This window comes from Maylandia zebra, linkage group LG11 (assembly GCF_041146795.1).
Source record: "Maylandia zebra isolate NMK-2024a linkage group LG11, Mzebra_GT3a, whole genome shotgun sequence".
Classification (NCBI taxonomy): domain Eukaryota; kingdom Metazoa; phylum Chordata; class Actinopteri; order Cichliformes; family Cichlidae; genus Maylandia; species Maylandia zebra.
The window spans coordinates 22,365,096-22,381,470 of NC_135177.1; the positions used below are offsets into that span (position 1 = coordinate 22,365,096).

General features: G+C 39.9%; 2 protein-coding genes and 2 non-coding genes across 5 annotated transcripts; 1 reads left to right on the forward strand and 3 right to left on the reverse strand.

The window, feature by feature from the left end:
• Positions 1 to 3,779: 3,779 nt before the first annotated feature.
• Positions 3,780 to 8,087, reverse strand: rps27.2 (ribosomal protein S27, isoform 2). Of its 2 annotated transcripts, XM_023154534.3 has the most exons (5): positions 8,017 to 8,087; positions 7,239 to 7,347; positions 6,718 to 6,828; positions 4,806 to 4,868; positions 3,780 to 4,459 (listed from the first exon to the last, which is right to left on the reverse strand). In XM_023154534.3, exons 1-4 carry the CDS (start codon positions 8,020 to 8,022, stop codon positions 4,840 to 4,842), a joined length of 255 nt encoding a protein of 84 aa, XP_023010302.1. In that variant the 5' UTR covers positions 8,023 to 8,087; the 3' UTR covers positions 3,780 to 4,459; positions 4,806 to 4,839. The 2 variants fall into 2 exon arrangements, with proteins under 2 accessions (XP_023010302.1, XP_004541312.1); XM_004541255.5 differs by having other exon boundaries at positions 3,780 to 4,868.
• Positions 6,125 to 6,256, reverse strand: LOC111501297 (small nucleolar RNA SNORA13). The gene has a single exon (XR_002721466.1). It is a non-coding gene; the product is annotated as a small nucleolar RNA SNORA13 (small nucleolar RNA).
• Positions 6,897 to 7,028, reverse strand: LOC111501296 (small nucleolar RNA SNORA13). The gene has a single exon (XR_002721465.2). It is a non-coding gene; the product is annotated as a small nucleolar RNA SNORA13 (small nucleolar RNA).
• Positions 8,088 to 9,526: 1,439 nt separating the features above from the next.
• rab13 (RAB13, member RAS oncogene family) lies at positions 9,527 to 16,202 on the forward strand. The gene is made up of 8 exons (XM_004541252.3): positions 9,527 to 10,098; positions 10,780 to 10,840; positions 11,935 to 11,995; positions 12,127 to 12,204; positions 13,890 to 13,979; positions 14,296 to 14,361; positions 14,487 to 14,537; positions 14,644 to 16,202. Exons 1-8 carry the CDS (start codon positions 9,975 to 9,977, stop codon positions 14,713 to 14,715), a joined length of 603 nt encoding a protein of 200 aa, XP_004541309.1. The 5' UTR covers positions 9,527 to 9,974; the 3' UTR covers positions 14,716 to 16,202.
• The last annotated feature ends 173 nt before the right edge of the window (positions 16,203 to 16,375 follow it).

A 16,375-nucleotide genomic window follows, 5' to 3' on the forward strand; every position in this document is an offset into this window, starting at 1 on the left:
TCTCTGTAGCACAGTATGACTAAGGTACTCTTGTTATAAGGTTTAAGGTAAACAGTCCCTATTATAGTGGCAGAACAATCAGGAGTGGGGAAGACTGGATGATAATAAAATCATTTGTCGATATTAAGTGTCCATATGATAATAAATTAAACTGAGAGTGCTTGCAATTGTGTTTTGCACAATTACTACCTCCATTTTGGAATGGATCATTTCTTAATCTTGCTTCTCTCACAGTTTCTCCCAGTTATTCTGCCAAACACAATTAAAACATTCATCTGGAAATAAACAGTTCTTCCATTTTTGAGTTTTAGTCGTGCCAGCTGGTTACTTTCAGCTAACAAAAATAAATAAAATCTTGGGATACATTTTGGACACTGACAAAAAAAATACCCAGAAGTCTGTTTGACATAACTTGTGTGTTGTTGTTGTCTTGTGTCCCAGAGATGCCATCTGGCCTGTGCGCCACGCTTTGTGTCAGCATGTGACAGGACACGACTTGTCACTGTGGGCTCCCAGGGGATGCTGACTAGTGGCTCAAACACTGACTCTCCTCTGCTGGAGGTCGTTGCTGTGGAGGCGTAGGGTCAGCCAGACCTTGTTCATAAGTGTTCAGGTCAGTTAATTAAGTAGGGTATACTAATGATGTGTAATGACTTTGGCCTTGGCAAAGGGAAAACTCAAACAAAGAGACATATGTGTACAGATGAACTGTGTCTCACCAGAGTGGTTTGTGCTTCTGCTACAGCGTGGGAGGGCCCAGTCAGCCCGTCTTTCCTTTGTTATAAGTCACTATTCTGCGATAACCTTGGTCAGTAGAGCTACGCTCACAACACGCACACACCCCCACAGCCTTTCTTGTACGCTCGTTTAATTTCTCCACAGTTTCTGGCTCTGGATTTTTCTTTCTTTCTCAACAGCCTTCTTTCATGTCAATTTTTCATTCTACTGCAGCTCTCATTTTGCCAAATTTAACGCTGAAAAGAGAATTCAAACTGCTCAGATCAATACTATAAAAAGTCATCTGCCATGTCTTTCAGTGATTTTTCTGCCCTTCTCTATCGATCCTCCTGTCCCATCCTCCACTCTGCCTCCCACTCAGAGATGACCTGACGCTGATTACTTCAGATTTTGACAGACGTTTTTGGTGTCCAGACTTTGCAGAACAAAGATTTTCAGCAGGGCCAATAACACCTCCCTTAGTGACTATAATCCCCAATATGTTAATGTTTTCCATCTCTACATCAGTCCAGAAGGAGAATGCATGACACTCTTTAATAAGCAAAAGGGTCAGCAATGGGTATTTAATCAGGCGTTACAGGGCAGACCTATAGCATCTTGGAAGAGGGAAAGTTTGCTACAGGTAGAGAAATTTAATGAGCACAAATGGGTAGAGTTTAGGCTGCTAGTATCTAATCAATGGGCTCATGTCCTCTGTCTTCTGGGTGAAATGGAAGCTTCCACAGTCCCTACTCTTTTAACCTCTGCAGACAAACACGTCATGGTGGTGGTGAGAGGGTTTCAAGCACACATGAAACTAAAGCATGTGAGGAAAAATTACCATGAGCATGCATCTTTTTCCATCCTTTCACTCTTAATGTGTCACTCTTATGCACCATCTTGTAAGAAAGCTTAGTTAGTGTTGCACTTTAGCTCCCCCTACCTTCAATTTTGCATTTTTACAGTCAGCCCTGACAATTCATGGCTTGCTGCTAACAAACTCTTCCCCCGTCATTCATTCCCTGCAGTTGTTTACGGACAGTCACTGTGTCTGTCTCAGGAGGGGTTTGTTACCAGCTGCTCTTGATGGGGCCTCTCTTTGTGGGGTCAGTTCCCTTTCTGTCAGAGCTGCTCTCAGGTGTCCCAGAGGTGCTGCCCGACCTGTTGGCACTCCACCGATCTGTGTTGCTCCCTGTCACTCAGCCTGGGGTTGAGTTTACGGTGATGGGCAGCAAGAACATGCTTTCATCGGTATGTCACGCAAACATCCACAGAATAGATTATTTGAGCCCTTCGTGTACTTACCCACAACTTAGGACATTTATGAAATTCACTGTGGGAAAAAAAAACTAAAGCGTGAGTGAAAAATCAATCAAAACAGAGGGAAGATGAACTGCAGTCTTCTTGACATCATGTAATTTCTTTGACAGACATTCATTATCTGCTTCCATTGTTTCGAGTAAAGACTCATTTTGGAAGCTGAAAGAAGTGGAATTGTTGTGGATGTAACATTTAAATTCCTGCTGTTAAAATTTCAAATATAGGTCAGTGTTCAGTGGATGCCTGAGCTCCAAACAATAGTTAATTATTCTCTCTCATTCATCCATTCATTGATTGCAGTCTGGAGACCGACATAAGTGAGGGGCAGAAATTTCTTTGGTGACACTGAGGTTATATGGTAAGTATCCAAACTCAGCAACCTGGACATTCATTGGAGTTAACCTATGGTGCTCTTTTTCTGCTCCATAGTTTTATTTTTTGAGCTATACTAGAGTGGCTTTGCATGACTCACAGTTCAAAGTAATCCTTATTTGTCTTACACCATGCTTTTGCGCAGAATCTCAGTTTATCCTGTCTGAAATAAGTCAGTCTAGCCTCTCTCTCTCCCTGTTACTGTTAAGAGGTTCTGAGTAAATCAATATTTAGTGTTAAATTTCAGTAGTTCAGAGAAGTTGTTATTAAAACAACTTTTTCAGCCGTGGACAGGTTTGGCTCTTCTTTTTCTATTTATTTTTATGACATGACCACATAGTGACAGCCATACTTTCTCTTGAGTAGATTTCCACAGCTGAATCCACTGAATGTCACCACCTCACCGAGTAGAGTTCAGACCCCGTCTCCACTCCCCCAGTGACAGCCTCGTGGTCAGATTCATGGGTTCTCCTGCAGTAAACCAGTAAGCTTATCATTACTGTGCTCAGGTGTGACAGTATGGTAAAACCACAGGCTTTCAGTTACTGGACTTATTTTCCTGGATATGTAGGTTTGGGGCTTTTGTGAGTTGTTTTGCCAGGAAAATGGAAAATAGATGCAGCGATTTATTGAAATGTCGGTTGGGGTCTACGCTCTGGTGAGGTCGATCCATGAATGATGATGTTCTGTTGTGTGTTTTCTTATTCGGGTGCTTCTAATAAATTGGCAGTTTGTTTGGGATCATTGAAGATGCTTTCACAACAGTATTGCATGGTGGATCAGAATTTGCCTGTAGTATCTGACAGATACGCCAAGATTACGACTGATAGGTCTTTGGGAATCACCTTATTGGTGCAGAAATACTATTTTATTCCTTTCAAACGATGTCATCTTTGGCATGTTTCATGTTCATTAGAATAGAATAGAATAATCCTTTAATTGTCCCACAAGGGAAATTTGGTTATTGGGTATTCAACTTGCTGCTAGTAACAACATGCTATTTAAAATTGGTTCTTTGCAAAGCTGTCTGTTTTGTGCAGACACATGACTGGTTAATCCCACAGGTTATGTATCATTTTATGATTGAATGATTCATAGGTTAGTATCAAGTAGCTTATCAAACAAGAAAAGCTAAATAAAAAAGTGAAATAAAAAAGTACTGCACCTTTGTAAAAGCCTACACATTAAATCTAAACCCCTTATATTTGAATAGTGAAAAAGTGGTGGTATAAGGGTACTATATGATTAAAAGTATGAATAAAATATTAAATTAGAATGGTGATAGTGACATTAATATTAAAAAGAGATCATATAGAATACAAATCTTATCCTGTGTTCATCATTCAATAAACACAAGCCACACCAGAATCTCATTTCCTGTTTACCATAATTTTATTTGTTAGTGTCCAATACAAGCAAGACAATAAAAATGTAACCATAGCAACAACAAAGTTATCAAATCCCTCCGTCTCCTGATTTAATTTTCATATTTATTCAGTGTACAAATCACTGCTGTCACAGAGGCTGTGCACAGGGCCTACGTGCGCGCAAGCGTAAACCACAGGTGAGAGTAACCTGCGGCCACAACCTGCTCCTGCAGTGTCAGCCCTTTCAGAGCAACTGATTTTTCACAACCTGACAAGAATTCATCCCACATGATCATTTGCACAGAAAGCTCGCAAGCACACATAAATGCACAACCACACTGTTCATTGAAATTTAATTAACTTTTTTTTTTTTTAAAAAAAGCAGAGCAAACAGTGTCCTTCCCTGAATAGACCCTCATTCAGACTGAGGGAACCCTGCACTGATGCCACTGACATCATCGCCTACTTTATAGTGCTGACATCACTGTGGCATTAAAACATAAGACACAAGAAATGTATTAATAATTATTCATGCAGAGTGCCCTTTTTACACAAGAAAACTCTGCAGTCAAGTCAACTTTCTTGAGACGTAGCCACAGTTTGCTTCCTTTTCTAGAGCTGGCCCCCTTGTTTCCAGAGGAACTTTGCATCTAGTGCTGGGCCTCATCTCTGACCACACCTTCCTGTAAATCATTACTTAGTTGATGAAGGGTGTAATGCAAACAAATGCAAGACAAACAGAAACCCCACATGCATCGTGTCATCTTTAAAGGGTTGCCAGCGGACAAAAGCTGTGTTTTTTCCAGATAAAATGGTGAGTTGAAAGATACCTAATGAGATTATTTATCAAATGAAACTTTATTTAAAGTGAACAATGAATCATATAAGCTGTTGGTGGTCTCTCAACAAGGCCAGGCATTTTTCTGCATATTAAGTAGATAGACTCCCTCTTATATTACATGATTTAGCCATTCCCATTCCCTGCATCAGTTCTATGGCAGTGTCACTTGATGTCCATCAAGTTCTTACTCTTCTCAAGGATGTCGAACCCCATCTGATCAGGTTAGTGCTGTTTCCTCCTGAATGAGCATCCTAAAGAAAGAGGCGAGAGATTGTGGCTCAGACACTGATAGAAATCAACAAGACAGCTTTATTATAAAACACTTAGAGAAGTCTTGGTTATATTATAACCTTATAATCCTCCATAAATATCGACAGCCTATAAAAACGGCCAATCTTGCAGCAAGGTGTATCAACTGACTCCCTAACAAGAAGACATTCACCTAACAGTGAAGCTCATGCTACCATCTGCCTTCACAAAGGCTGAATCACCACCACACTCGTGGTTTTATTGCTCAGAGTTCCTGCTAAGAAGCTCCTGTTACCACAGCAGCGTGGGGTGGCTGTGACGATGACAATATCAGTAAAATTGAACCTTGAACCCCGAGGACATGAAACGCTACACATAAAGGCTAATTTACATACAGGTGACAGGTTGTTAAACGGACCAACAGAAACTGATTTTTCCTCATCGGGCCGGGTGTCGGGCTGAGCGGTGCAATCAGCTGATGCGATCAGCGCTATTTTATGCAATAAAATAATTTCCCTCTTCCCAAGCACATCCAGGCCACTACATACACACCACAAATATAACTATGTTTCTTAGCGAAGCACGACCAGGAATCCCATCACGTCTGCAGGGAAAATAGGTCAACGTGTGCAAAAGGAAGGAAAAGAAGAAAAAAAAAAAAAGTAGTCGAGGCTCAGAGGAAGAGATGCCATACTTTTTGGAGATCTTTTGTATTTTCCTCACGTCATCTCACTGACTGGATTACTTCAGTTTAGAAGTGAGGAAATGTAAGTGAAGGAAACTATAAGGTGGAGATTTTTTCCCTGCGTACATGCTGATGAATGTTGGGATTTCCAGTTGCATTTGTTAAGAAATAGTTATGTTTTTGGTGTGACGCACATGTAGTGACTTGTGTAGAGTAATATTATAAACTGCTTGGCTGTGTTGGGAAAAGAAAATATTTTATTGCACAAAAAAAAAAGCGCTGATCGCATCATGCGAACATCTGCTTTGCTTGACTGCACAGCTCGGTACACCCGGCCTGATGAGGAAAAGCTGGAAATGCTGAACTCCAACTTGTCGGCCTGGTGACTCAAACAGGCTCTCCTCCAATCGCTCCTCATTTATACAGTGCTTTACAAACCCAAATATTACAGGTAACAGCTGGATTTTCCCCATTTCATTTCATGTCCTCTTTAAAGGAGACCTATCACCTTAAATCTATACTGGGCCTACCTGTTAATCTGAAAAAAATAAAATAAAATGTGTGTAAATGAAACGTTGTGCTTGCAGCCGATTGTGTAGGAATAGATCAGTGATGATGAATTCCTCTCACAACCACAAGAGTTACTGTATGCCTTAGTTGACACCCTGTTCATGAAGAAAACAATGAAAGGGCAACACAAAGGCAAATGTGAAAGAGTAACTGAGCGTGTGTACAGTCAAGTTCGACCACTCATCTCCGGCCACAAAATCTGGGGATTTAGGGAAAAGCTTCTGCCTTGGGTCATTAAAATATAATTCAGTTTTATTTACGTAGTGCCAATCCAGAGTAACCGTCACCCCAGAGGGGAGACAAATCTAGATTACATCAGGAAGAACACCACCCAACACAACTCTGCCGAAACAAACATGGGGGCAGCTAAAAGTAGCTTCCGTCTAAATTTGCATCAAATGCAAAAAATATTAGATTTAGACAAAAACTCCTGAAAATGTTTTTAAAAACAAGCTTTTAAAAGTTGTTTCCCCTCTCTATCGTTGCCATTAGAGAATCCTCCAAAAGAATCCCAAATTTAAATCTTTAAGCACCACCCCCCTCTCGCCATTTGTGTAGTTCTACACATATAGTTGAGATTTCTGGTTTCCCTGTACCTTCTGTCAGGCGAGCTTTCCCTCCTGTCGGCTGGCACAGGACCGTGGAGCAGCCGACACACAGAACTACAGTCTGAGCATGACTGAAGACTGTGGTGATCTTGTAGCACCCTGCAAACAGCACACAAACCAGTTAAACAACAACAACAAGATGATGTCAGGAGTACTCCTGATGACTGGTGTGTCCTTGCAGCCGTTTGTGTAGAAGAGTCACTTGAAGCTCATGTCACAAACGGCCACAACCGTCACTGTATGCCTTACTTGACACCCCAATCACTAACGAAGCAATGAAAGGGCAACACATAAAGGCAAGTGTAGCACAGGAGTGGAAGAAGTGCTCAAAGGTTTTCCAAAACATTAAATTACCCAAATAAATACTTCTCCTGCACCATGACTTACAAATGGGAAATACACCACTTTGATTTAAAACTGTAATTAGCTGCAGAACTCAAGCAAATGTGCTTATTGTTAGTGGACATGTTTCCATTTAAATCTTAAGTACAACTCATAAGTAAACTGACCTGGACACTTGACATCCATAAAATAGGAGTTAGGACTCTGAACAAGACGCTTTTTCTTGTGTCGTCTCTTTTCCTGCTCGGGGGTTGGGTGCAAAAGATCCTTCGCGAGCTGGGGGAGGAAAGCAACATTTTTTTTTTCATTTTATTTTATTTTAAACACGAGCTTTGAAAATAAATAAATAAATTATTAATAAAAAAAATTAACCGGAAGGTGCTTTAACATGTAATTAAACTGCTGCGGTTGTAGGCCTCAGTTACAGCGAGGCAAAGGTCGAGACCTCGATACACTTCTCGGATAAGGAAACTGGAAAGTGTTAAAATGAAATTATCGGAATACTCTTGAAGCAATCGCAGCGATGCCGTTAAAAAAAAAGCAATCAGATGAAACATCGTTAAGAGTTTAATTAACCCCCACAACACCCAACATATGTCACAGGTAATCAGACGAGCACGACACCCAGTTATCAGACTGCTGACTAACATTAATGCGCGACATTAACCAGCTTCCTCCCCAATAAAGACATTAAATACACTCAATGCTGAGACTTAAAGCGATACCGTGTGCTGTCAGCGAGCCTCGTGGGTTGCTCGTTGAGCACGTGTTTCGCCATATTGCGCTCGTTCACATCTTTACGTTTACATTAAAGGAAAAAAAACTGCTGACGGATTTTTTTTTTAAACGCACTTTTTAAGCTGTAAAATATTTTAACCGCGTTATAAAAGCACACTTTATCGACTGAGGCAAGTTAGTAGGTACAAAGACGCTTTTGTTACTTACAGGCATGTCTGCGTGTTTGGACTCTCACCGGAAAAAGACCCGCTGTCCACGTACCGGAAACTGCTGACTGACTGGGAGGAAGAAAAAATAAAAATACTCGTCGGTGTTTACGTGAAATTATTCGTTAGATAACATCAAATGAATGCTTGAAAATAACTTAATCGTGTAAATACACCGTGAATACAATTTTCATGTTTTTCTGTCGCATTTGATTAAATCTTCTAACTGTATAGAGTTTTCTTGACAAAGCAGACGATTATCCTGTAATTTAAATACTTTTTTCAACAATTAGAATTGTTGAAAAGTAGATCAGACCCCTCATCATCTACACGTGAAACACGCGAGCTTAAATCCTTAAGTGTGTCCGTCTGAATATGCTCAAGTTAACAATTTTTGTTATAAGTCAGGGGAGCAAGGACTGGGCTATCAAATGCCCCAAATCGACCATCTGCACGATTTTTCAAAGTGTCGTTATAAAGAAGTCTTTAAAAACATGTTTGTTTGTTTGTTTTTCACTCAGTAAAATAAATTCAATGTAATGATGTCAGCATCCACTAGGAGTGGAAAATAAAGGACAGTAAAAATATAATTTGTTATGTTCCAAAATACTTTACATGTAAAAAGTGTGCCTCTGTGAACCCGCTGTGATCTGCAGGGTTGGATGGTAACACACAAACAGAGATATTAGATAAATAAATCTAAGTTGGCTTTAGTGGTCCGGCCTGTATGAACTAAAATGACCTCCGGTCTAGAGACATAAACACCCGAGAAAGTCAGAGGGGAACTGTTGTTACCTGCAGGTGACACCTGGGGAAAGTTACAGTGTGCTTCTCTTCCTGTAGGTGGTGCAGGTTAGACTGGAGCTACAAAAGCACTGAGCAGAATTAAGAAAGTGTCATTTTACATATATTCTTCTGTCGAGGCCAACTTTCATGCTTGGTGGTCACATTTTAAACGATGACTCTGATATCCAACAGTCTCTTTCTTGCAGGGATGTAGAACATTAGTTGTTATTTGATTAAGCTTCATAAACAATGTTAGCTTTGTATTGCTTTGTCTTATTAAGGGTACAAAGTATTCACTTAAAACGTACTCCAAGTAAAGGCCCTGCATTATGTTACTTAAGTAAAGGTTTAAGTAAAAGTACTCTTCAGTGAGGGAGAATTACATGAATGCAGAAGGACTTTAAGCAGCATTTTACTGTTTTTGAATATTTTTTACTTCAACCTCAATCCCTGATTATTTCCTTTAATAATCAAATGACTGAGAAGGAATCAAAGTTGAGCAATGCTGTTAGAGTTATCCAAGAGCATTTCTCAACAAGAAAACCCCATGATTATAGATTATAGATTTATTAATATCATTTTATTTCATGGAGGATGTAAGGAAAGAGCACATGTTGTTTAAACCAACTTTTTCACTTGTATCGGTCCATACACACGTGTTTACTGATCAAATGGTGCCACCTAGTGTCCGTGCTGAGTGAGTGCCTGCGAACTGTGAACCGTTCACTCCCATAAAGCTCTCCCACACGTAGCTGCTGTGGGATTGGGGCCGACAGCAAGTTCCGTTTTCTTTTTTTTTTAAGTGGTATTTCTGCAGACTGGATAAACTTGTTTCCACCCCGATATGCTTGTAAACGGGATAATAACGACTCTCTAATTGCAGCGGAATGAAACTTTAATACATGAGGGCTGATCTGAAAGAGTCTGTACAACTTTATCCTGCGCAGTCCAAACACAACACGGAGGAGGATCGGAATTTACCGGTGACAAGTCTGAGAGTGAAAAGAGGAAAAAGAAGAGGATCCACTCGCAGGAGATTGCTTATTTTAAGTCACAAGGAAAAGAAATCTAGATTTAACGCGTTTGGTGGTGGATGAGAAGATCTCCGGTGAAGAGACAGACCAAACTTTCCCCGCTCCTGCTTTGACTTCTGCTTGAAGAACAACTTCGACCATGGCGAAAAAGTATGATTTCCTTTTCAAACTGTTACTCATCGGGGACAGCGGAGTGGGAAAAACGTGTCTGATCATTCGTTTTGCTGAGGACAATTTCAACTCTACGTACATTTCCACCATCGGTACGTTTAATGTTTGAATTACAGTCTGCGACATTTCTGCTTCAGCTTATGATTGGCTTCTGTGAAACTTGGGATATGAGCAAGACAAATGTTTGCTGACATTTCAAGCTCCGTTTTGCCTCTGTTTACTGTAAGAGCTGGTTTCCCGGACTGCTTTCATGTCCCAACTAGTCTGCGCTCTCTTATTTTCTTTTTCTTTATTTAGTCTCTCTCTCCTTTTTTTTCTTTTCTCCCTGCTGAATGTGTGTGCTCTCTCTTCCCGGACCCTCTCCCCCATCTCTCCCTCAGATCTCATTCCTCTCATTTGGCTCACAGAGGGTCCACCCACCCTCATTCCTATCTCTTTTACCATCTCTACGTTCCCAGAAGAATGGCTGGCTTTCTGGCATGCACAGTTTTGCACAGTCAACCCCCTCTTCTGCCCCGCACTGTCTATGTGTCTGTCAGCTTGTCCATCCAGCAGAAAAACACAAAAACACAGCAGTCTGTAGCAGTTTGCAGGTCTGTATGTCTGATCTTTATGTCTGCTTGTGGATGGCAACACCCTGGGGGGTAGGGGGTGTATGTTCAGTGTCGCCACCTTAGTGAGGGTGACTCATATCAACTGCAATGTATGAGTTTTTGTCTCCAATAGGGGTATTTAATGCAGTCTTTGCCCCCCCCCCCCTTGTTGTCTCCCAGGAATCGACTTTAAAGTAAAAACCATTGAAGTGGATGGAAAGAAAGTGAAACTGCAAGTCTGGTAAGAAGTGGCATGTGGTTGTTTGTCTGCAAACGGTTTGTGATATGGTGAGGCAGATAAACCCTGATTTGTTGAGTTATCTTTCTCTGCCCTCTGACTGCCTCCGGCTCGTTTTCCTGAGAGGAAGGAGGAACCTCCCTCTTCTTGTCCAAATCAGGATTTTATGACAGGGTTCATGTCCAAGTCCATCACACACGGCCACCACAGAGAGCTACTCCATGTCATTTAAGGGTGCTGCTAGAGAAGATATAGCAGCGTCAAATACCAGCACAGACAAAAACACGTTTATTTTTTGTTGGTTTTTTGGTCAGATTTGGCCTGTTTTGATTCCTTCTTTCACATCAATATAAAGGAAGTATTTGAAATACAAACGTAAATGTGTTTAATCTTGCTATAAATTCCTCTTAATGCATGCAGGTAATCTGTCTACAATTACAGCAAAGAAACGTATGGATTTTTACAAAACAGTTTCTCAAAAATGATTTTTTTCCCCTCATTTTAGAGCCTAAACTCTCCTTTTCAGCAGCACCTACAGACACCAATCATTGCTGAGCGATTCTCTTTATTCTGCTGTTTTTCTTCTTGTTTTAAAGAGAGGTTTGCTCATATATAATTCAGAACCAAATTTATAGAAGTTTTTTTCTGAAGACACGGTGAAAATAAACCTTTTATGACTGTTGACAGATCTTTCTGATTTATGGAGTACAAAAAATGAGAGATCCAAAATCCCCTCTATAAAAACCGTCGGCTCTGGGATGCCAGCAAAACACAAACAAGAACTTTGATCCTGGCTTCATCGAATGTTTACATTTCTCACCTGTAAAAGTTTGCAAAAAAGTTTAAATTTATACATTTTGATATTAACACATAGTTTCAGAAAACCTGTGATGCAAAAAAAAAAAATTCTTAGTGGAAGTATTTTAGTGGGAAAATGTATCTGTTAGTGCAAACTTACCCTGTAGCTTGTAGCCTGTAGTGTCTCACCTCAAATGAATCTTTCTGCATTCTGCTATACTCCAGGTTTTTTTCATATGATAGAAGTATTTTAAAGACCTTGCAGCACCTTTTTGATTCTAAGTGTGTGCTTTTTCTAGGGACACAGCAGGGCAGGAGAGATTCAAGACCATTACAACAGCCTACTACAGAGGAGCCATGGTGAGCGCAGTATGCCTCCAGGACAATCAGGCCTGGATAATCAGGCTGACATCACTGCCTCTTTGTGCTCAGTCTGCACCTTTGACTGACTCCGTAAATGCTCTCTCTCCTGTCTGTTCTCTGTTCATCAGGGCATCATCCTGGTGTACGACATCACTGACGAGAAGTCCTTTGAAAACATTCAGAACTGGATGAAGAGCATCAGAGAAGTAAGCCGGTTTTCTATTAGCCGTGACAAAGATAACTAGGAAAGACCAAGACTGCAAAGCTAATGAGTTTATCTGGTCAGTTCATTTAAATCAAAGAAGCAAAATTCCTGTATCTTCTACTGAGGAAACAGTAATCTCTACACCATTATGTATGTGGATTGTTCTCAGGATAACCTTTCTTGTTCATAAACCAGCATAAAACTATCCAGCATGGCCTCTTGTGCTCACTTTGTTAATGATGTTTTTCAACCAAAGTAAAACTTTTAGTTGATTAAGGACTGAAGAGGTTTTCTACTCACATGTTGGCTAGGTGTCACGCTGTGTGGGAGACCTCAGATAAATGTAAAACTTTCTAAAGTCCTGGCTAGCAGCTAGGAGCCACACTAACAAGGGCATAACATGAAAGGAAAGTTACCGCTGTTGTCTCACAGCAAGAAGGTGCTTTGAACCTCCTGGTCGACTGGGACCTTTCTGTGTGGAGTTTACATCTTCTCCCTGTGGCTCCAGCTTTCTCCCACAGTCCACAGATTTCTGGTCCTTTGAAATAAGGTTGACCGATGGTTGTTAATTGGACATAGGTGTAGATTTGACCAAGCATGTGTATATGTGTTTTTGTTAGCCCCATGCTGGACCTCTGCCCACCCAGTGGCAGCTGGGGATAGGCACCGCACCCGGGAACTCTTAGTTGGATTTTTAATGTTGCTCAGATATTCAAGAAAAACTAAAGATAATGCAGGAAGCAAGATTATTAAAACTGAACTAAAACTAGATGTTAAAAAAATCAATTAACTAAAGTAAAATAAAAACTAGACTTTTGAAACAAGCTAAAGCTAACAAATGATTTTGTGAACTTGAGTGTTACTTTGGTTAAAAAAAGATATAAAAACTTGCCTTGAGAGATGTGTTTATTGACACTGGCATATGCCCTCCACACACAGGAATAATAACAAAGACTAAAAGTAAAACTGAAATGAATAGAAACTTTTCCATAAATAAAAAATGAACTGAAATGGGCAAACCGACTGAAACTAAACTGATTTAGAAGCAAAAACTCAAAATGAAATAAAAATAAAACCTAATGAGACTAATTACAAAACTATAAGAAGCTTTTTCAATAAGTGAATGCTGCCCATTTTAATATTCCAATTAAACAGACAATATGCAAACACGTGGTGTTCAATATCTTTACATCAAGTAAAATTAAGAACATAGTATAGCTATAAATGCGTAACCAGTGTCATTGTTTACAGATATACATGGCGCTTGCTTACCTTCTTCATTTTCTTTTTGTTTTTTTTAAACACTTTCATGTAAGCATCACAACTGAGCTGAACTGAAAATCGCTTTTCAGTCTGTTCACAGCTGTTAAACATATGAATGATTCAGTCACATTTTCATAAAGCAACTGTTATGATTTCATGTATTTGTGGCCCGCAAGTTGTCAGCGACTCTGAGAGATTTGTTTTGCTTGTTTTGCCTGTAAACAAACTGTAGACGGCAGCACTGACGAACTGCGGAAAGATGGCAATGGAGCATTTCAGGGAAATGGTCTTGGTTTAAAGGGAGAAACCGCTCTGCTGACAAACAGCTGCTATTAGTGTCTCTGTTGAGGTTTTTGCTCTCTGTGCTCTCTTTCACTTTGTTGAAGTCATTTTGATCAGTTAATCACATTCCCTCTTTCCCAGAATGCATCAGCTGGGGTCAGTCGGATGTTACTAGGTAATAAGTGTGACATTGAGACAAAGCGGAAAGTTTCCAAGGAGACAGGAGAAAAGGTAAGATGTCGCTTGCGTTTTTTTTACTTGTAATGAAACAGCAGAGGTGTAGGTTTACTTTGATGGTAGTTAAACTATCATCCAGGGTAAGATACACATGAGTAGATGGATTCAAAATTAATCATTTGTGGGGCTACTTTGCAAAGATTTCATTTTGAGAAAGAATATTGCATGGATTCCTCCCTGTTAAACTTTAGCGGACAGGAATGCTTGGGAAATGGTCAAAGTTGCTAAATTTACTCGAGATAAAACCCAGGAAGTGATTATTACCCATATCCTGTCCTCCTGTAACCATCTCTGTTCCTAATGTTAACAGCTGGCCAAAGATCACGGCATCAGGTTCTTTGAGACCAGTGCGAAGTCCAGCATTAATGTCGAGGAGGTGAGCAGTTTCTCCATACATTGAGCTTGTTTTATTATAGCTCTTTTGTTAATGTTTGTTGTGTGTTAATATGCAACAGACCTATATTTTCTCTCTTTCTGTGTTTCAATCTATCTGTCCTGCAGTCTTTTCTGGCTTTGGCACGAGACATACTACAACAATCCAGCAAGAAGCCAGTAAGCCAAAACACAAGATCAGTAATGCAGCGCTATAAAGAGTAATTTTGCATGCTCTACATACTGTATGACGGTAACGTAATTTTTTCGTCTGTTTGTTTGTCAGGGCCCCAGAGGTCAACAGGTGAAAATCACCAGCAGCACAGAGAAAAAATCCTCCAAGTGCGTTCTTCTCTAGACATGATTTCACTAGTGTATGGAAGAAAGAACATAGAAACTTAGGAGCGCCTGTGTTGACAAGGAAAAATGTGGCAGGGTTTGCAAATATCAACGACAGAGAGGTGCTAAAGCTCTGTTAAACTACACTATACTCCCTTTATAAGTTCTTCCACAAGAATTCTGCTGTCTCCAAAATAATATATGGATAAAGCAGCCCCAGTTTTTCAGACTGAACATATCCTTTATGTGACATCTACTGCGATAAACATGATTCCACAAAAAGTTGGAGTCTGACTCCGAGACCTTTAAAAAAAAAAAAAAAAAAGGTCCCCACCATGGCACACATTGCTGTCACTGACCGTATATCTTTCTCGCTTACGTTATCGTTCCTACAACAGCACACCAGCACTTAAAAGAACTGCAGCTGTCTCTTAATGCTACCATTTCATTCATTTCTAATGTGTGAGCATGTGCAGGAGTAGCTTTATGGAGCTCAGTTGGCCGTAAAACACTAATGTGGTCTGTTTTGATTCACTTGATGGACACAGGGTTTTATTTAGAGTTCAAGTGGTCATAAGCATCTGAGAAATTGAGGTTTAAATACTACTGGGGAATTCAAATTTATTAAAGAGGACCTATTATGCAAATTTGCAAATTCATATTTTTTTGTCTTGGTCTCTGCTAAAGTAGCTTTACATGATTCACACCTTTTTTTAAATGTGTGACCTTTGTGCAGACCTTCCCTTTAAGCCCACATAAGGAATATGTGGGCTCTGACATGTATAAAACTGAGTTTTTGGCTCACATGAATTGCTTGCAAAAACAGTGACCTCATTATTATAAGTTTTGGCATTAGCACAGTGGCATATGCATAACAAAAAGGAAAAGCATGATAGGTCTGCTTTAAGTTATAAATGATAAAATGACCAGAATTGTTAGAGCGAAGGTAAAAACATGACGTACACATTAATGATGAAACAAGTTGGTCGCTGGACTTGAATATGAAACAAGTTCTGTGTAAAACAACGCCTTGTTTTAATAGATGAATGGATTGAGAATGTGGATATAGATATTAGATATGGACAGTGATAAGTGCAATATGAGAAGATGAGTGGAGAGATGGGAAAAAAAAAGATGGATTAAGCAAGTGAATGGGCAGGATGTAAAAGCCTAGGAAGCAGCAGCGTGTTCATGTGTCCCTCATAGCGAATTGATTTAGTGGGTCTTGCCTTTTATCTGAAGTGCCTGGGAAAGCTCTTACTAAACGCTACCACATATTAGCGACATCTGACATGGCAGCCTCTCTGTTCAGGCAGTTTGATGATCGTTCAAAATAACCGATTGCAGGTCTTCATCTGATTCTGACAGATCTTTTTTTTTCTCTACACACACGCTCTAAATTTCTGTTTTCTTTTGTAATTTCCTCCACATTGTTAGTTTTCTTACACCTGCCAGATTGTATGCAAGACCTGACGCTTGATGAATAAAATTGCAAAACTATAAATATATTGTTTGTTGTATTTTTTTAAGTTCCTGTTGGTACAGTGACGCAATAGTTTTTCTTTCCTGGTTTAGCATTGTCATAAATGTTATTCTCTGTATTCACATTTGCCTTAAGGGGCTTTACAGTTTGTACAGCATCCAACATCCTCTATCTTTAGATTCTCAATCTCGATAAG

Excerpts from the sequence above, each read along its gene's own strand:
- rab13 (XM_004541252.3), top strand. The coding sequence starts at position 9,975 with ATGGCGAAAAAGTATGATTTCCTTTTCAAACTGTTACTCATCGGGGAC. Across the intron at positions 11,996-12,126 it reads CCTACTACAGAGGAGCCATG|GGCATCATCCTGGTGTACGA; the intron begins GTGAGCGCAGTA and ends TCTGTTCATCAG. Across the intron at positions 14,362-14,486 it reads CCAGCATTAATGTCGAGGAG|TCTTTTCTGGCTTTGGCACG; the intron begins GTGAGCAGTTTC and ends TCTGTCCTGCAG.
- rps27.2 (XM_023154534.3), bottom strand. Across the intron at positions 6,829-7,238 it reads TATGGATGTCAAGTGTCCAG|GGTGCTACAAGATCACCACA; the intron begins GTCAGTTTACTT and ends TGCTGTTTGCAG. Across the intron at positions 4,869-6,717 it reads GAAAGCTCGCCTGACAGAAG|GATGCTCATTCAGGAGGAAA; the intron begins GTACAGGGAAAC and ends CTCTTTCTTTAG.